Source organism: Trichosurus vulpecula, chromosome 3, assembly GCF_011100635.1.
Source record: "Trichosurus vulpecula isolate mTriVul1 chromosome 3, mTriVul1.pri, whole genome shotgun sequence".
NCBI classification, from domain to species: domain Eukaryota; kingdom Metazoa; phylum Chordata; class Mammalia; order Diprotodontia; family Phalangeridae; genus Trichosurus; species Trichosurus vulpecula.
This window is the reverse complement of record NC_050575.1, coordinates 4,605,570-4,619,803: the sequence shown is the minus strand read 5'-3', so window position 1 is coordinate 4,619,803 and position 14,234 is coordinate 4,605,570. Positions and strand designations below refer to the sequence as shown.

Below are 14,234 nucleotides of genomic sequence, written 5' to 3'. Positions count from 1 at the left end.
CCACAATTCAGCAAGCCTTATACTTCATCGTCCTGTGGCCAGACTGACCTGGGAGCACAGACTTGGAAAGGAGTGTCTGTTAGGGAACAAGAAGGCACAGTTCAGTAGGGGAGACTTGGGACTTAAAGTTCAAAAGTACATAATCACTGTCTGGTAGTTCCCCTTTGAATCCCAGATTCTGCAGCCTGTCCAGAGCAATCAAAGATCTTCTGAAATATTCTGTACAACCAACATGTATTCTTGCAATGTAGGAAGCCATGATGAAGACAGAAAGCTTTAGTTCTCACTCTCATGGAAGCTTATAGTCTAATTGGGGGGTGAAAGAGAGGGGTAAAGAAGGACAGAACAGAATGTGTGACTCATACAGAGATAACTAAAACACGTAGCCCTGATTGAGCAGCCATGTCCACAAGAGGGACAGAATACTCGAGGCAAAGAACCCATTGCTCTGGAAGAGTGGGCTGACCTTCACCCCCAAACTCATCCCCTCCCCCTCCCCCTAACACACACAAACACTTGAAAACCGATTTGTGGGTAGAATTTAGGAAGGAGCTAGAAATGTGAGAGCCAGGCAAGTAGGAAGAGGGTGTGGAAGGTAGAGAGGAGGGACGCATGATACTGAGGCATACAAATGAACAGCTGCTGCAGAGTGAGCCATCAGAGCCTGTCGGGGCAGGTCTGATCTTGTGCTACCATCACAGCTCAAGGTGAGCCATGATGCCAGGCATGTACAGCTCCAGGACCTGTCGAAGGACAGGGCTAACCTAGTGACTGCTTCCACCACCCAGCTCCCAAAGCTGCTCATCCCTTCCTTTTGGTTAGTTGTAAGAGCTTGTTTGTTCCTTTATCTGTTACTTTCAGCTTAGACTTGTTGGCCACAGAAGTGTTAGGTTGTATATGTATTTTATTTATGGCTTACAGCTGAAGGCCAAGAGAAAGTGTGGACTATTTGGGGAAGACAGAAAGTTTAGTTCTGACTGAACCTATGGTTTTGGAAGCTAATTTAGGAGAGAGGACAAAGTGGAAGAGGATTGTTGGCCTGTTATAAGCTTCGCATATGAATTCATAGTTATAGTACAATATAGTCATGTAAGAACAGAATAAATGGGAGAGGATGATATAATAACTTAAACTGGAAAAGCAGGCTTTGACAGATTAGGGAGAACCTTTTAAGTGTCCAGTAAGAAGTTCAGATGTGCCTAGGTAAGGAGTCCAGTGCCTAGCATATAAGAGGAGCTTAATAAATGCTTGTTGGTTGATTAACAGGTATGAAAAAAGAAGCTTGGAAGGCTGTAGAGCCACTTATCTGTCTGAGTCTCTACATCAGGGCTGTCCAGCCTTGGGTTTTTATTGAAACAATAGACAATATATTTTGATTTGCCATTTTAGTGAGAGCTCTGCCTTTACTAAGGCATGTATATAAATTTCTGTGCTTGTAGGTGGGGCCACATAAATTGCACTGCGGGCAAACCGCATTTCGGACAGCCCTGATGTACATTAAGAGGGGATTAGACTATGTAACAGCTAAGGTGTCTTCCAGTTCTGCCATTCTGTAATTCTGTGAGTCACCGGAAAGAGTACTGGATTCAGACGTTTAACTGTGAAGGGGACTTGGTTCAAATCTTGGCTTGGTCATTTGCCGTGTGTACCAATTTGTACAAGCCTCTTAACCTGTTGAGGTTTCAGTTTTCTCACCTACAAAGTGAGGAGTTTAAACTAGATGAACTCTAAGGTCTCTCCCAGCTCTAAATTCTCTCACCTGTTATCTCTGCACTTGAGTAAGTTCTTCTATAAAAGGGGATGGGAGTGGGGGAGACAGGAGGTAAGGGCTAGAATTAATAATGCCTAAGCCCTAATGGTCTATGTTTTGTATCAACTGTAAACATTCTTCATATTTCATGTTTCCTGTAATTGTTTGCAGGAAGATTTCACGGATCCCGATAAAGAAATTCCTATTGAATCTACCTTCGTCCGCATCAAAGAAACCCCCACTGAACAAGAGAGCAAGATTTTCCTTCTCCCTGAAAAGGGGGAACGCACATATACGGTTAACTGTGAAACCAGTCACCCGCCTCCTCCAGTAGTCTTTGTCTGCGATACCTCAGAAGTGGGAAAGGAATTGGTCACAAGCGAATGTCCCAGTGAATCTTCTGGTCACAGGGGTCCCGACAGCCCAAAGAACCAGCCGTCTCACGTTGTGGAGCAGGTGTTTCCAGGAGGCTTAAATAAGTCAAATGACATTAATGAATCATTATCAGAGCCATCTATTTTATTACCTAAAAAGGCCGGCCACAGGCCTGACTCTCTGCCAATTAAGAAAACTGTCCATTTTGAATCAGACATATCTAGAGATGCATCATGCAGTAAGGACATTCCTGTCAAAGGAGACTTGGGGAAAATAAATGAGCCATTGAAACAGGATGGTTCTGTCTCATCCTCTGGTGTAAGTAATAAAATAAAGCCCAAAGAGGGATGTATGAAAACACTGGGCTCAGCTCTCAACAAAGTCCTGGATGACTATCCTTTGACACATAAAAAAAATAGTGGTTTTTCCACTTCTGAGATCTTACCAGGGACTGCTGGGAAGGATGTTGAAGCCAACAAAGGACATGATATCAGCCCTCGTTCATTGGAAGTCAGAGGTCAGAAATTGATCCAAGAGACTGCGGATGAAGTTGCAAAGTTTGAAGAGAGGACATCGAAGGATCTTAAACAAAGCACTGAAACGAAAGGCTTGACTGCCCTCAGCCAGACCCTCCATGACCAAAACTCTTCCCCTGGTGAGAAGAATGCTGCCCATGGTAGAGTTTCAGAAGCAAATGTGGAGCATTTGGCTAAAAAAGCATCTAAATGTCATCGTAAAATGAAAGATTCAACTGTAGACAAATCTGAGACAGACTTGCATAGCTCCGATGTGCCTGGGATCGATCCCAGTGATCATTCGCACCCAGCTTCCCCTGACAAGGATATCTATAGTTACATTTGGCACCTACAAGAGAAGAATTTAGCAGCTGAGATAGATCTCTGTGAAAAGGCAAAGCAGAAGTCTGTTCACCGTGACCATGAGGAAAACAGTTCACTTGACGATCAGCTGGAAAGTCAAGATGATGTGGATGATGAGATCTCTACCCCACTTAGTAGCAGCGTCAGCCTCGAAACTCTTGGTAGCCAAAGTGAAGACAGCCTTGACTTTAAGCTGTCTCCACCTTCTTCAAAAGTCTCAGTGATCCCCCATGACCTTTTCTATTACCCCCATTACGATGTTCCCTTATCTGCTGTTCTAGAAGCCTATGTGGAAACCTCTCATGGCTCTCAGAATGAAGAAGTGGTTCCAGAGAAATCCGCAAAGGATGCTCAAGAACTTCACACCAAGGGGGAAGACCACGAAAAATATTGCAAGAGCAACCCTAGCTATTCAGTGACTGAGGTGAATGCTCAGGTCCAACAGGTAGATCATCCTGGCCATGTAGCTGAAACGCAGCCATCTTCTGAAACTGTTGAGGCAAAAGTGCATGTGGAACATAAAGGAAAGGACCCCCCAAATAGTGGCTCTGTGGGCAGCTCTCAGGTACTCATTTGATATTGATTTCAGTGACCTTTCCCAACCCCTTGTTCAGTTCAACAGTGACTATGTGTCTTATACATGTGTGTGTATGTGTATGTATGCATGCATATGTATATACATATGTATGCACATGTGTATAGATGAGTATGCATGTATATGAACATACATGCTTATATATACATGTATGTGTTTATATGTGTGTATACACATATACATATAAAACCTACATATAAGACCCTGTGGGAGATGACAGTCTTATAGCTAGGTCTTAATTAGTGTAAACAAGGAATCCCTTAAAATCATCACATGTATTCAAATTTGTACTGTTTAAAGTTACAATCATATAAAACATGATCATTGGTTCCAGCCCAGTATAAATATGCTATGCAGATTTGAACAATGCAACATTCAAAGGGGTTCATTATCCAGGCTTATTCAGACTTGATTGCAATGAGGGGGGAGGGGGAACTAAAAAAGAGAGACATCATTATAATGTAAGACAGGATGTGAAATCCCTTTCGCTTGAGAAGAGAAACAGAAACAATATTCTGTGGAAACTCAGGATGAGCACAGTTACTTCTCGACTGAGGACTGGTGGAGGTAGGGTGAGGAGTAATCAGGTAGGCTTCAAGAAGGAGGTGAATTTTGAATTGGGCCCTGAAGGGTGGTTAGGAATTTGGTAGATGAGTTTGAGATTGGGCAAGTTGCCCAAAGGTGTGGGGCTTTTAGAGCCCAGTACCCAATTAAACATCAGCTAAAAGATTTCATGCAGGCTTTGAAATTGTATGGAAGTAAAAGGAAAACTCCTTCCCATCTTGATCCTGTTGGGCACCCATTTAACTAAAAGGTTGGTTCCTTTCATCACCTCCTCAGAAATTGGAGCTAAAGAGTTAAAGTCTGAACTTGAAGTTTTGAAGACTGAAGTGTTAAAGATTATGTAGAGACTGGACCTGGACTGGACCCAGGATGGCTAAGAGAGAACGCACATACATGTCTTCTTAGGGTACAATCTATATGTAGATCCAGCCCGAGAATCTAGGGCTCACCAAAGCCCAATCAGCTTCCCAGAGCACTGGTTCCTCTCAGAGCCAATCTAGGGGCTTTTGCCTTTAGTCTCAGAGACTGTGTTTTTCACTTATTTTCCTATAGTACGATCAAAAGAGTGTGGACCTTAGAGTTCAGAAGCCCTTGGTTTGAGTCCTGGTGCTACCATTTGCTACCTTTGTGACCCTAGGCAAGTCACTGTCCCTCTTTAGGTCTGTGTTTCCTCATATTTAAAATGGGGACAGTTGTTTTCATACCACTTACTTCACAGCATCAGCATGAGGAAAGCACTCTGTAAAGTTTAAGACACGGTAGAAACGTGAGCTGGTAATATTGCCCTCTAAATTGTTGCCGATCCCTGAATCCTCCAGCTCAAGTTCGGACTTCTTAAGGCTGCCACCATTTTTAGGCCTCTTGGTCTTTCGTTTCTGTCCCCATGAATCCATGTCCTTAAGGCTGCAGAAGCGCATTTCTAGGCCCAAGGGACAAGATAGTGTAAAAATTCTAAAATAATATTTTAAGGCAAGATGATTAGAAATCCATATAAAAGAAATCTCCACCAAAGCCCTACTTTAATGCAGTATCATAGTGTTGAGTTTCCAAAGGCTATTCCGGTGGGAATAAGCTTTGGCAAATCCTACAAAGCTAGAAATGCCTTGAGTATAGTATAGGCCCGGCAGTGGAGTGTGTATGTATGTGTCTATGTGTGTGTATGTGTCTGTGTGTGTATGCACACACATTCATGTTTTGTCTGAGGACCAGCTTAATTAAATTCAGGAAAAGATCACCACCAGATTGGCTGTAGGGAAGGTGATGTTCCTGGCTTCAGTAACTCCTGAGTACAATCCTAGTAAGAGGATCTGTCGATAAAAGAAGGATTCACAGATCCTTGAAGACTTGAAGTATAGAAGGAGGCTGCCCAGTACTGACCCGAATAGCATCTGAGCTTTCTACCCTATCCCTTAATTGAAATTAACCATACCTAGTCTGGACCACACTGATTTCCCCCTAGGCAGAAAGCGCCTATCTCCTCTGAGCCCTTTTCTCTTCAGAACCGTCCCCGAATTGCACAACCTGGACTCTTTGTATCTAGTTCTTTGGTTCGTTTTCTAATTGAAGATTCACACTCAATCAGTGAGGAAACCTCTTGATATAGTAGACTTGGGATGCCCCACCTGCATTATTTCTCTCAACCCTTCCCTGCCTCTCCCCTAAGAGAAAATGTAAGAAATACAAAACACATATCATTTTCCTGTCAATTTAGGAAGATCAGACTTCAACCCAACACACAGATCACACTCTGAATTTACAAAGGGCAATTACTTTCTTGATAAGCTCATTAATTTGAGATTCACTAATCTAAAATTTGGAACCAACATATATTTAAGTGCTTACTTAGTCTGTTCTAAGTGTGGAAAGATGAAAAAATAAGTCATACTACAATCCCTGACCCGAAGGGGTCCGTCATTAAGTCGGGGAGGTGAGCAACAAAACTGAGAAGCTAAGAAACAATTTAAGATGGCTGTAGTGGAGATTGTTGCAAGATACCATAAAGCTTCAGGGGACTGATTGCTCAATGAATGATGGGGTTACACTCTGGTTCTAAAACCCTAAGGTTCTTCAGAGTAGAAAAAGGAAAGGATCAGAGATTGGGAATGTGGTGATGACAAGAAAAGGTTTAATGCCAAAGAACCACAAACCTTTAGATTTGGAAAGGACCTCAGAGGGAACCCACAAATAAGCACTCTATCAAGCCTCCTCTTAAAGACCTTCGAAGGAGGAACCCACTACCTTGTGAGGCGCCTCATTTCATTTTCCTGCACAACCTGCAGCCCAAAGGTACTCCAGTGGATTTCAGGTGGCCCATGAAAAATTTCTCTCCACTTTTCACAGGTTGCCCGAAATCCTTCGGCAGGGCCGCAGGTTGTACAGGCCTGCTCTAATTCAGAGGAGGCTTTATCTTCCGATGAGCCAAAATCCACCCCAACCCAAATTTCCACTGATTGGACCTTGTTCTCTCCTTTGGGACCAAACAGAACAATTTTAGTCCATGATAACCTTTCAAATACTCTAAGACAATTTTTTTTTTCTGGCTTAATTCTTTTCTTCTAGAAGCCACCTACCCCAGGCTCCGGGAAACAAAAACATGTATTAAGTGCCTATGTTTATAGTGCCGAACTAGGAACTAAAGAAAATACAAAGTGTAGAAAAGGCCACATTGCCAGGCTCTTAGAGTTCACCTTCTAGTAGAGAAATAAGACAAACACAGATAGCTGTTGTAGGAAATATAACACAAGAACTGTAATTGACAGTTACAAAGTAAGTAGAACCCCAGTTAACTCCAAGTTTTTATCCTTGCAGGCAATCACATTTATAGCATTGCACCTTTCGTGTAATAATCATGGCTCCCATCTACATAGCACTTTATAACTTACAAAATACTTTTCTCACAGTAACTGTGAAGCATGTAGTAGATGTTCTCACCTCACAATGTGGTATAATGAAAATGCCCTGGCTTTGGAATCAGAAGGCTTGGTTTGAACCTCAGCTGTGCTCTTTATTATGTATGTGACCTTAGATAAGTCACTTCACCTGTTCCTTTTATTCAGCTATAAGCTTTTGGATGAGAGTGGGCTGGATCAGTGGTGTAAAGACCAAGTAGAAATGGCGGCCACTAAAATTCATAAGGATCTCTTCGAGAGCCTGTTGACTTAGAAATCACATATTCACATTATCAATGTTTTATTTTATTTTTATTTATTCTGTTAAGTATTTCCCAGTTACATCTTAATCTTGTTTCTCCTGCCCCCACCCTCAACTGGGGAGTGTTGTGGCCGTGTGTTTGATACCTATGGTCTAGATGACCTTTAATATAACTTCCAGCTATAAATCAGAATTCATTTTCCAGATGAAGAAACTGAAACCCAGAGAGGCAAAATGACTTGCCTAGGGTCACCCAGATAGAAATCATTAGAGGGAGGACTCAAAGTTAGAGCTCTCCTACCTCTCAAGTCTATAGCTCTTTCCACTTGAACCATGTTCCAGATATGATGGTAAACATCTAAAAAGATCAGCTTTTGTGGGGGAGGAAACATACCCACAGCACACTTTTTAATTTAATCTACATTATTGGGATTTTCTCAATCGCTTTCTAGACCTATCACTTTCTTAATTCTAGACAATCAACAAAACAATAAATCACTCCCTGATTTGCAGCATCTGCCAATTTATGAGATGTAAGTCTCACACTGAAAATTTAACAATTGCCTTTTGTGAGCTGGTTCCAGCTGGCTCCAGCACACCCCTGATGTTAACCCTGTGCCATTTGGCCCATTGTTCAAGTACATGTCTAAAGGACTATCTTCTCCTCCGAGGGAATTCCTAGGGGCTCAGCAAATTTGCATGTATCTTGACCTTTGCTTATCAACCTAATATCCTAGTCCAATGGGAAAGCAAGAGTGGAACCCGGCTTAATAATGAAAACAGTGGAACCAGAGTATACCCCCCAAATGGGGAGTACTTTGGAGTTCAGCGAAAGGACTGAACACTATCCTCTGGCCCTTAAAGGCTTCCTAGAAGAGAAAGAATCCAAGAAGTAATGGGGCCTAGTGGACAGTGCTGGATATGGAACCCGGAGCATTAGGGTGGGCAGTGGATGGTGCTTGGACTGGAGTTGGAGGCAAGAAAAGCTGAGTTCAGTTTTTTGCCTCAAACACTTATTAACTGTGGGACCCTGGGCAAGTCACCTTACATTTCTCAGCCTCAGTTTCCTCATCTGTAAAATGGCCTCTAAAGATCTATTCCAGGTCATTCCCCACTGCCCCTAAACCTTAGTTTCCCTTATTTAAAATGGGAATGATGACACTTGTATTCCCCATCTCACCTGTGTGTTGTGAGAAAAGCCCTGACCTGGATAGTAATGGGTGGTCCAGGTTTGGATCAGTGGAGGAATGTGGGAGGGCGTTCCAAGAGTCCCACTTGAGAGCATTTAATAGCATCCTTTGAAGTTGACCAGTGAGTAACTTCATCTTCTGTGTCTTTTCCCTATTCTAGGCCTGCAGTGTAAGATGCACCATAAAAGAGTGACTGGATTAGGAAGGATTCTGAGCAGGGCTTTCCCGCAGCACATGGGCTATGCACAAGCAATGGGAAATGGAGTTCTGGGGGAAATTATCTAGATGTTTAAGGCAAAACCCAATAAAAATGGAGGAAAAAAACTATTGGGGAAGAGGAACTCAAATGTCAAGCTCGAATGTCTACTTTGCTTCAATTCCTGGGCTAGTTGTTTCATTCTGTTCTCTGCAGCGCTGGCTTAAACATGGCTACTAAAACTCAAACTGAGGTTTTCAACTTTAACAAAAAATGGTTAGGTACCTACTGTGTTTAGATCATAGCACCAAACATTGGAGAAGATGAACACTTCGGATAACATTTAGTACCTGTCTTTCTGGAGATTATCTCTGGAAGGGAATTTTAACACATACAGGTCAAATAGCTATTATCCAAAATGACAATCAGTGCAAAAAAAAATGCAAACTCTGCACACCATGGGAGGTCTCAGGGTGGGAGGCAGGGTTCTACAGATTGAGGAGATCTGGAACATTTCGGGGGGGGCAGTATAGATATTGGAGTTGGGCCTCAAAGGATGGGTAGAATTTCAGCAGATGGAGAGAAAAGACATTCTAGGAGTGAGGAACAATGAGAGCCAAGGCTTTCACTCTGACATGCATAATGCAGATACAAAGTATGATTGGTCCCTTACTCCAGCCCCCAACTAGCCCCTTCCCCTATCCATATGTAAACTAGGGGGTGGGAGGAACTGGGTAGCAGCCCAGGGGGAGCTCATTAGCATGGGTAAAGTAGAAAGTTAAGTGGCCACAATTAAAAACAAATTTTGAAGAATGGTACCCGGGCATTTTGGTGTAGTATTCCAGGAGAGTAGTTCAAATCCCACCTAGCAATTGTGACCTTGGGAAAGACATTTAATTTAACCTATCTGAGCCTAACTTCATTGGTCCTTCATTTTTTTTAATATAGTAAATGAAAAAATTGGACCAATTGACCTCTAAGATCCCTTCTAGCTCTAAATCTGCTATTTTTAATCTAATATTGTGAAAGACATGATCATGACTCTAGCACCTGTTGGAGTCTGGGGCTCCCTTGAGTAAGGAAGTAAGATGAGAAAGAGAATGAGAAAGAAAGCCTGGGGTGAGCATATTAGCTCTTAATAATAACAATAGCTCAGATAACACTTCAAAGTTGACAAATATTTCTCATTTGAGCTTTGCAGAGATCCTAGTAGATAGGTACTCTCATTATCCCCATTTCACAGATAGGAAAACTGAGGCAGGAGGCAGTTAAGTGCTTGCCCAGAGTCAGCCAGCTAGTAAGTGTCTGAGCCTATATTTGAACTCAGATCTTCTTGACTCCCAAGTCTAGTGCCCCATATATACATCTGCTTTAATAAAGAAGCAATGAACTGGAAAGATCTGGCCTTGACATTTCCTAGCTACGTAAACCTCAATTTCCTCCTTTGAAAAAAATGAGACTAATGTTACCTGTATTAATTAAGTGTGATTAACCTGTAATGTTACGTGGATGGGTAATTATGAAGAAAACTATGTAAATGTGGTCTATTATTACTGGAGGCCAGTCCCCAGATTTCCTTCCCTTTGTGATTCTTCTCACCTTCAAGAAAAAGGTCGCTTTCATCTGGAGAGTTGGGCGGAGAGAGGAGAGGGCACTATTTCAACTTCTTCAGAACAGATTTTCTTCACCAGCTTTTGCCTATATCATAGGACCATTTTTCCCCTTTAAGTTTGGCACAAACCTGTGCAGCAGGTTCTCCCAGCCCTCCAGGGGAGATTCCTGATCTGTAACCTTGATAATTCCAGGCTTTGCCCTCCTCTAAATCACAGGAGAGCTATTCTTTTTTTTTTTTGCCCAAAGGTGAGAGAAAGAGGGGAGAACCATATAAAGGCAGACGTTTCTTTCACATATAATTAAATTCCATTTCTGAAGGTTCAAGAAGTAACATTCTGAGAACACCCTGAAGGCAAAAATATTATCACACTGTACTTGGCATTTGCCTGTCGTGTTAAGCCCGGCTCAGTTCAGATTTTTTAATAGCTATTTGGGGTTCCTTTTCCCCCTTTTTTCTTCATGTATGTGTTAGCGCTGCCCTTGGCTTACAAATCACGCTTTGTGGTATGACTATGTGTCTCCATGATTTATCTTCCTATTGGAGATTTCATCTGAACAAAATTAAGCTCGTATTGTGTGCACAGCGCTGTGCTAGACTGGGGAAGAAGCACGGTTTGGGTACGACTTATTCCCTGCCCTCAAGTAGCTCAGTGTCTCCTCTGTTTTAGTTTGTAACAATGAGGCGGCACCTAGCTCTTTTACCTGTGCCCCTGATCTCAGGGAGCTCACTCGGATCCTCTAGGTGGGCTATCTCACCTGTAGTCTTTCTTTTTCTACTCTCCACCACTACTGTCCTTTAAAAAAACAAACACCACCAGAACACCTCTCACTCGATCCGGACGTCCATTAGCTCTTCCCCCTTTGCTCACACTCAAGGTCTTAGAAAGGGTTGTCTATACCTTCTTAGCCTCTACTTCCTAACATCCCATTTATTTCCCAACCTGCCTTCTGTTGTGTTTGTTGCTGTTGAGTCGTTTCAGTTGTATCCAACTCTTTGTGACCCCATTTGGAGTTTTCTTGGTAAGGGTACTGGAGTACTTTGCCATTTCCTTCTCCAGTCCATTATACAGATGAGGAACTGAGGCAGAAACAGGGTTAAGTGACTTGTCCAGGGTCACATAACTAGTAAGTGTCTGAGGCTGGATTTGAACTCACAAAGATGAGTCTTCCTGATTCCAAGCCCATCGCTCCATCCGCTGTACCACATAGCTGCCTTCTGCCTCCATTAAAACTTCCCTTTCCACATTTATCAAAGATCTTTTAATTGGAATGTGCTTTTCTTAGTCCTCATTCCTCTTAATCTCTGTATGGGTTTTGACACTGTCATCTATCCCTCCTTCTGAATTTTTTCTCTTGCTTGAGTTCTTGTGACATAATAATGATTATTAAATTGAATTAATAACGAACGCAGTGAATAAGCGTCGCGTAAAAACCATTAAATTTGAAGTCAGAGTACCTGTATTAGAATCTGAACTCTGCTATTTAGGAAAATCACTTCTGCTTTCTGGTCCTCAGTTTCCTCATTTGTTAAATGAGAGTAACTTAGAGATGATCTCTAGCTTAGAGTTCCCTTCTTGTTTTAAATCCCAATGATGCCCAACATTACATGATAAATGCATTAGTAGAGATGGTCCAAGATCGAAAGAACAAAAGGTAAACTTTCTGAAGGAGCTAACATTTGAGTTAAACTTTTTAATGGGAATTCCACACCATGACCTGTTTTTATTTACATCTCTTATATCAGGGGCAGGGCTTTGGGATAAGTGTTTAATCAACCAATGTTTGTGGGGTAAGTGAATTGTGTAAACTCTTGCTCTGGAATTTTCTAGCACATCTGGTTGTTAGGTTACTGAGTTCCTACTAAAAGTAAGTGGTACGATGAAAAAGCCTTATCAACCATGGAAAGACAGAGTAGGAAAAATTCTGAACCGGAAGCCAAAAGTTCTGCATCTACCACTTACTAATCTAACCTGAAGGATGTCCCTTCACCTCTCTTGCGATTTAGGGCTCTTATTGGTTAAAAAGGGGAAAATGTCCTGGTCCAACCTACTACTACTTGTTTTGGAGCACAAATGATGGATATTAAAGTACTTTAAAAATCGTAGCAATAACTAACATGTAACATTTCATGGTTTGCAAAGAGCATTACACACATTATCTCATTTGGTCTGTGCCACCACCCAGACAGATGAGTGCTGCAAATATTGTCCCCGTTTTACAGATAAGAAAATTGGACTTTCAATAAATAAATTGATTTGCACAGAGCCACATAATAGACACTAGAAATAACACTTGAGCTCAGGTCTTCCTGACTCCAAGTATTACATTCTGTTCCCTTATACTGAGTTGCCAAAGTGTCCTACAAAATTAAGAGATTATTACTAATGGGCATTATGATGGACTAGAATTGGACCTGTCTCTGAGTCAAAAGACTATTACTTAACCAGAAGCATTTACTATATGCTTTATACCTGTGTGACCTTATGCAAGTTGGGCTGACGTCAGTTTCTCCTTCCAGAAAAAGGGGATAATAATCCTTATGCTACCTGAGTCACAGGATTGTTTTAAGAAACGTGGTTTGTAAATATTGAACAACACTAGAGAAATTTGATTTGTTATTTGTATTTGATTGTTGGTTAGCGGTCGGGTGGATGGGGAGCAATTGAAGGGTAAATAGAAGGAAAATCTAAAAAGCAGCATGGGTTGGGATTTGGGCTAGATACTGCTGGAGAAGCTGCAGTAAAGGAAGTACTATTGGACTTAGTCAGAAGAGGTAGAAGCGTGACAGAGCTGTATTATTTCACACCTCAGTAGAAAATATTGATTTCTTTTAAGTCCCAGGGTTTTCAAAATGTGGGCAAGTTAGATGTCTCTTTGGAGAAATTGCCCGAAGGAGCCAGCAGCATTAAGAAGAAGGAAGAATGGAACCATGGGGACCAAGCAGACAGTTCTCTCTTTGTCGCAGCTAAAGCTGCTCATTTCTCCGAGGATCTAGAAGAAGAAATCATTGACCACAAAGTGATTTCAAGGTATTTGGTATTAACAGAGTTTTCTCTCAGATTCAAGAACCTGAAAATGACTTTCTTAATTGCCTCTCACTTTGATGATGGGGCACGGCCTGGCACAAGGGAAGGAGCACGGGACTCTGAGCCACAGGACCTGGGTTCTGGGCCCAAAACTGCCACTCAGTATAGTCACTCAAGCAAGTCGTTTAATCCCTCTGAGCCTCAGTTTCCTCATCTTTAAACAGGCAGAATAACTCCCATATGGTCTACTTCACTGGGTTGTTACAAGGAAAGTACTTTCTAAACCTTAAAACCCTATGTAAATGTGATTTTAGTTAAGAAATGTGAAAGCATATTGTAACTGTGAAAGACTACTTAAATATAATGGATAATACCAAAATGGGAGGGGGGCAGGAGTTACATGGACAATTATAACTTACAATCCAAAAATTTGATTTTAACTGTTACTCTCAACCTCATTAGCCAAGCCTTCAGCAGATCTGTAGCACAAAGAGCCAAGGAGGAGGATTTAAGTTTTGTCTCCTCTTTCTGGCCTTGTTCACCCTCTGGTGGAGGTGTCAGTGAGCATCGAAATAATAATGAACTGGAGGAAACAGAAGGACCCGGTTGATTTACAAATCACCGGTTCTTAAATAATTGAAAGTGACTTATACACATCTAAACATCCCCTTCATCACTCAGAAAGCTTTAGAAAGAGCACTGGAAACTCAGTACTCGAAACAGACCTGGAGTAGTTCTACCATTACACGGAAATCCCTTCCCCAGTCTAAGTTTCAGCGACTTCATCTGCCAAATGGGAGGATTGGACTAGATAATCTCTAAGATCTCTTCCACATCTGAGTGCTGAGAAGCCTGATGGTTTAACAGCACACATACTGAATGGTCTCCAAGCCTTC

General features: G+C 41.9%; 1 protein-coding gene across 1 annotated transcript in view; it reads left to right on the top strand.

The window, feature by feature from the left end:
- CLMN (calmin) overlaps nt 1-14,234 on the top strand; it is a 162,638-nt gene that overhangs the window by 133,089 nt on the left and 15,315 nt on the right. Inside the window, exons 9-10 of the mRNA XM_036748257.1 lie at nt 1,922-3,568; nt 13,148-13,341. Coding sequence (XP_036604152.1) covers nt 1,922-3,568; nt 13,148-13,341 — 1,841 coding nt within the window. The remainder of the gene's footprint in view (nt 1-1,921; nt 3,569-13,147; nt 13,342-14,234) is intronic.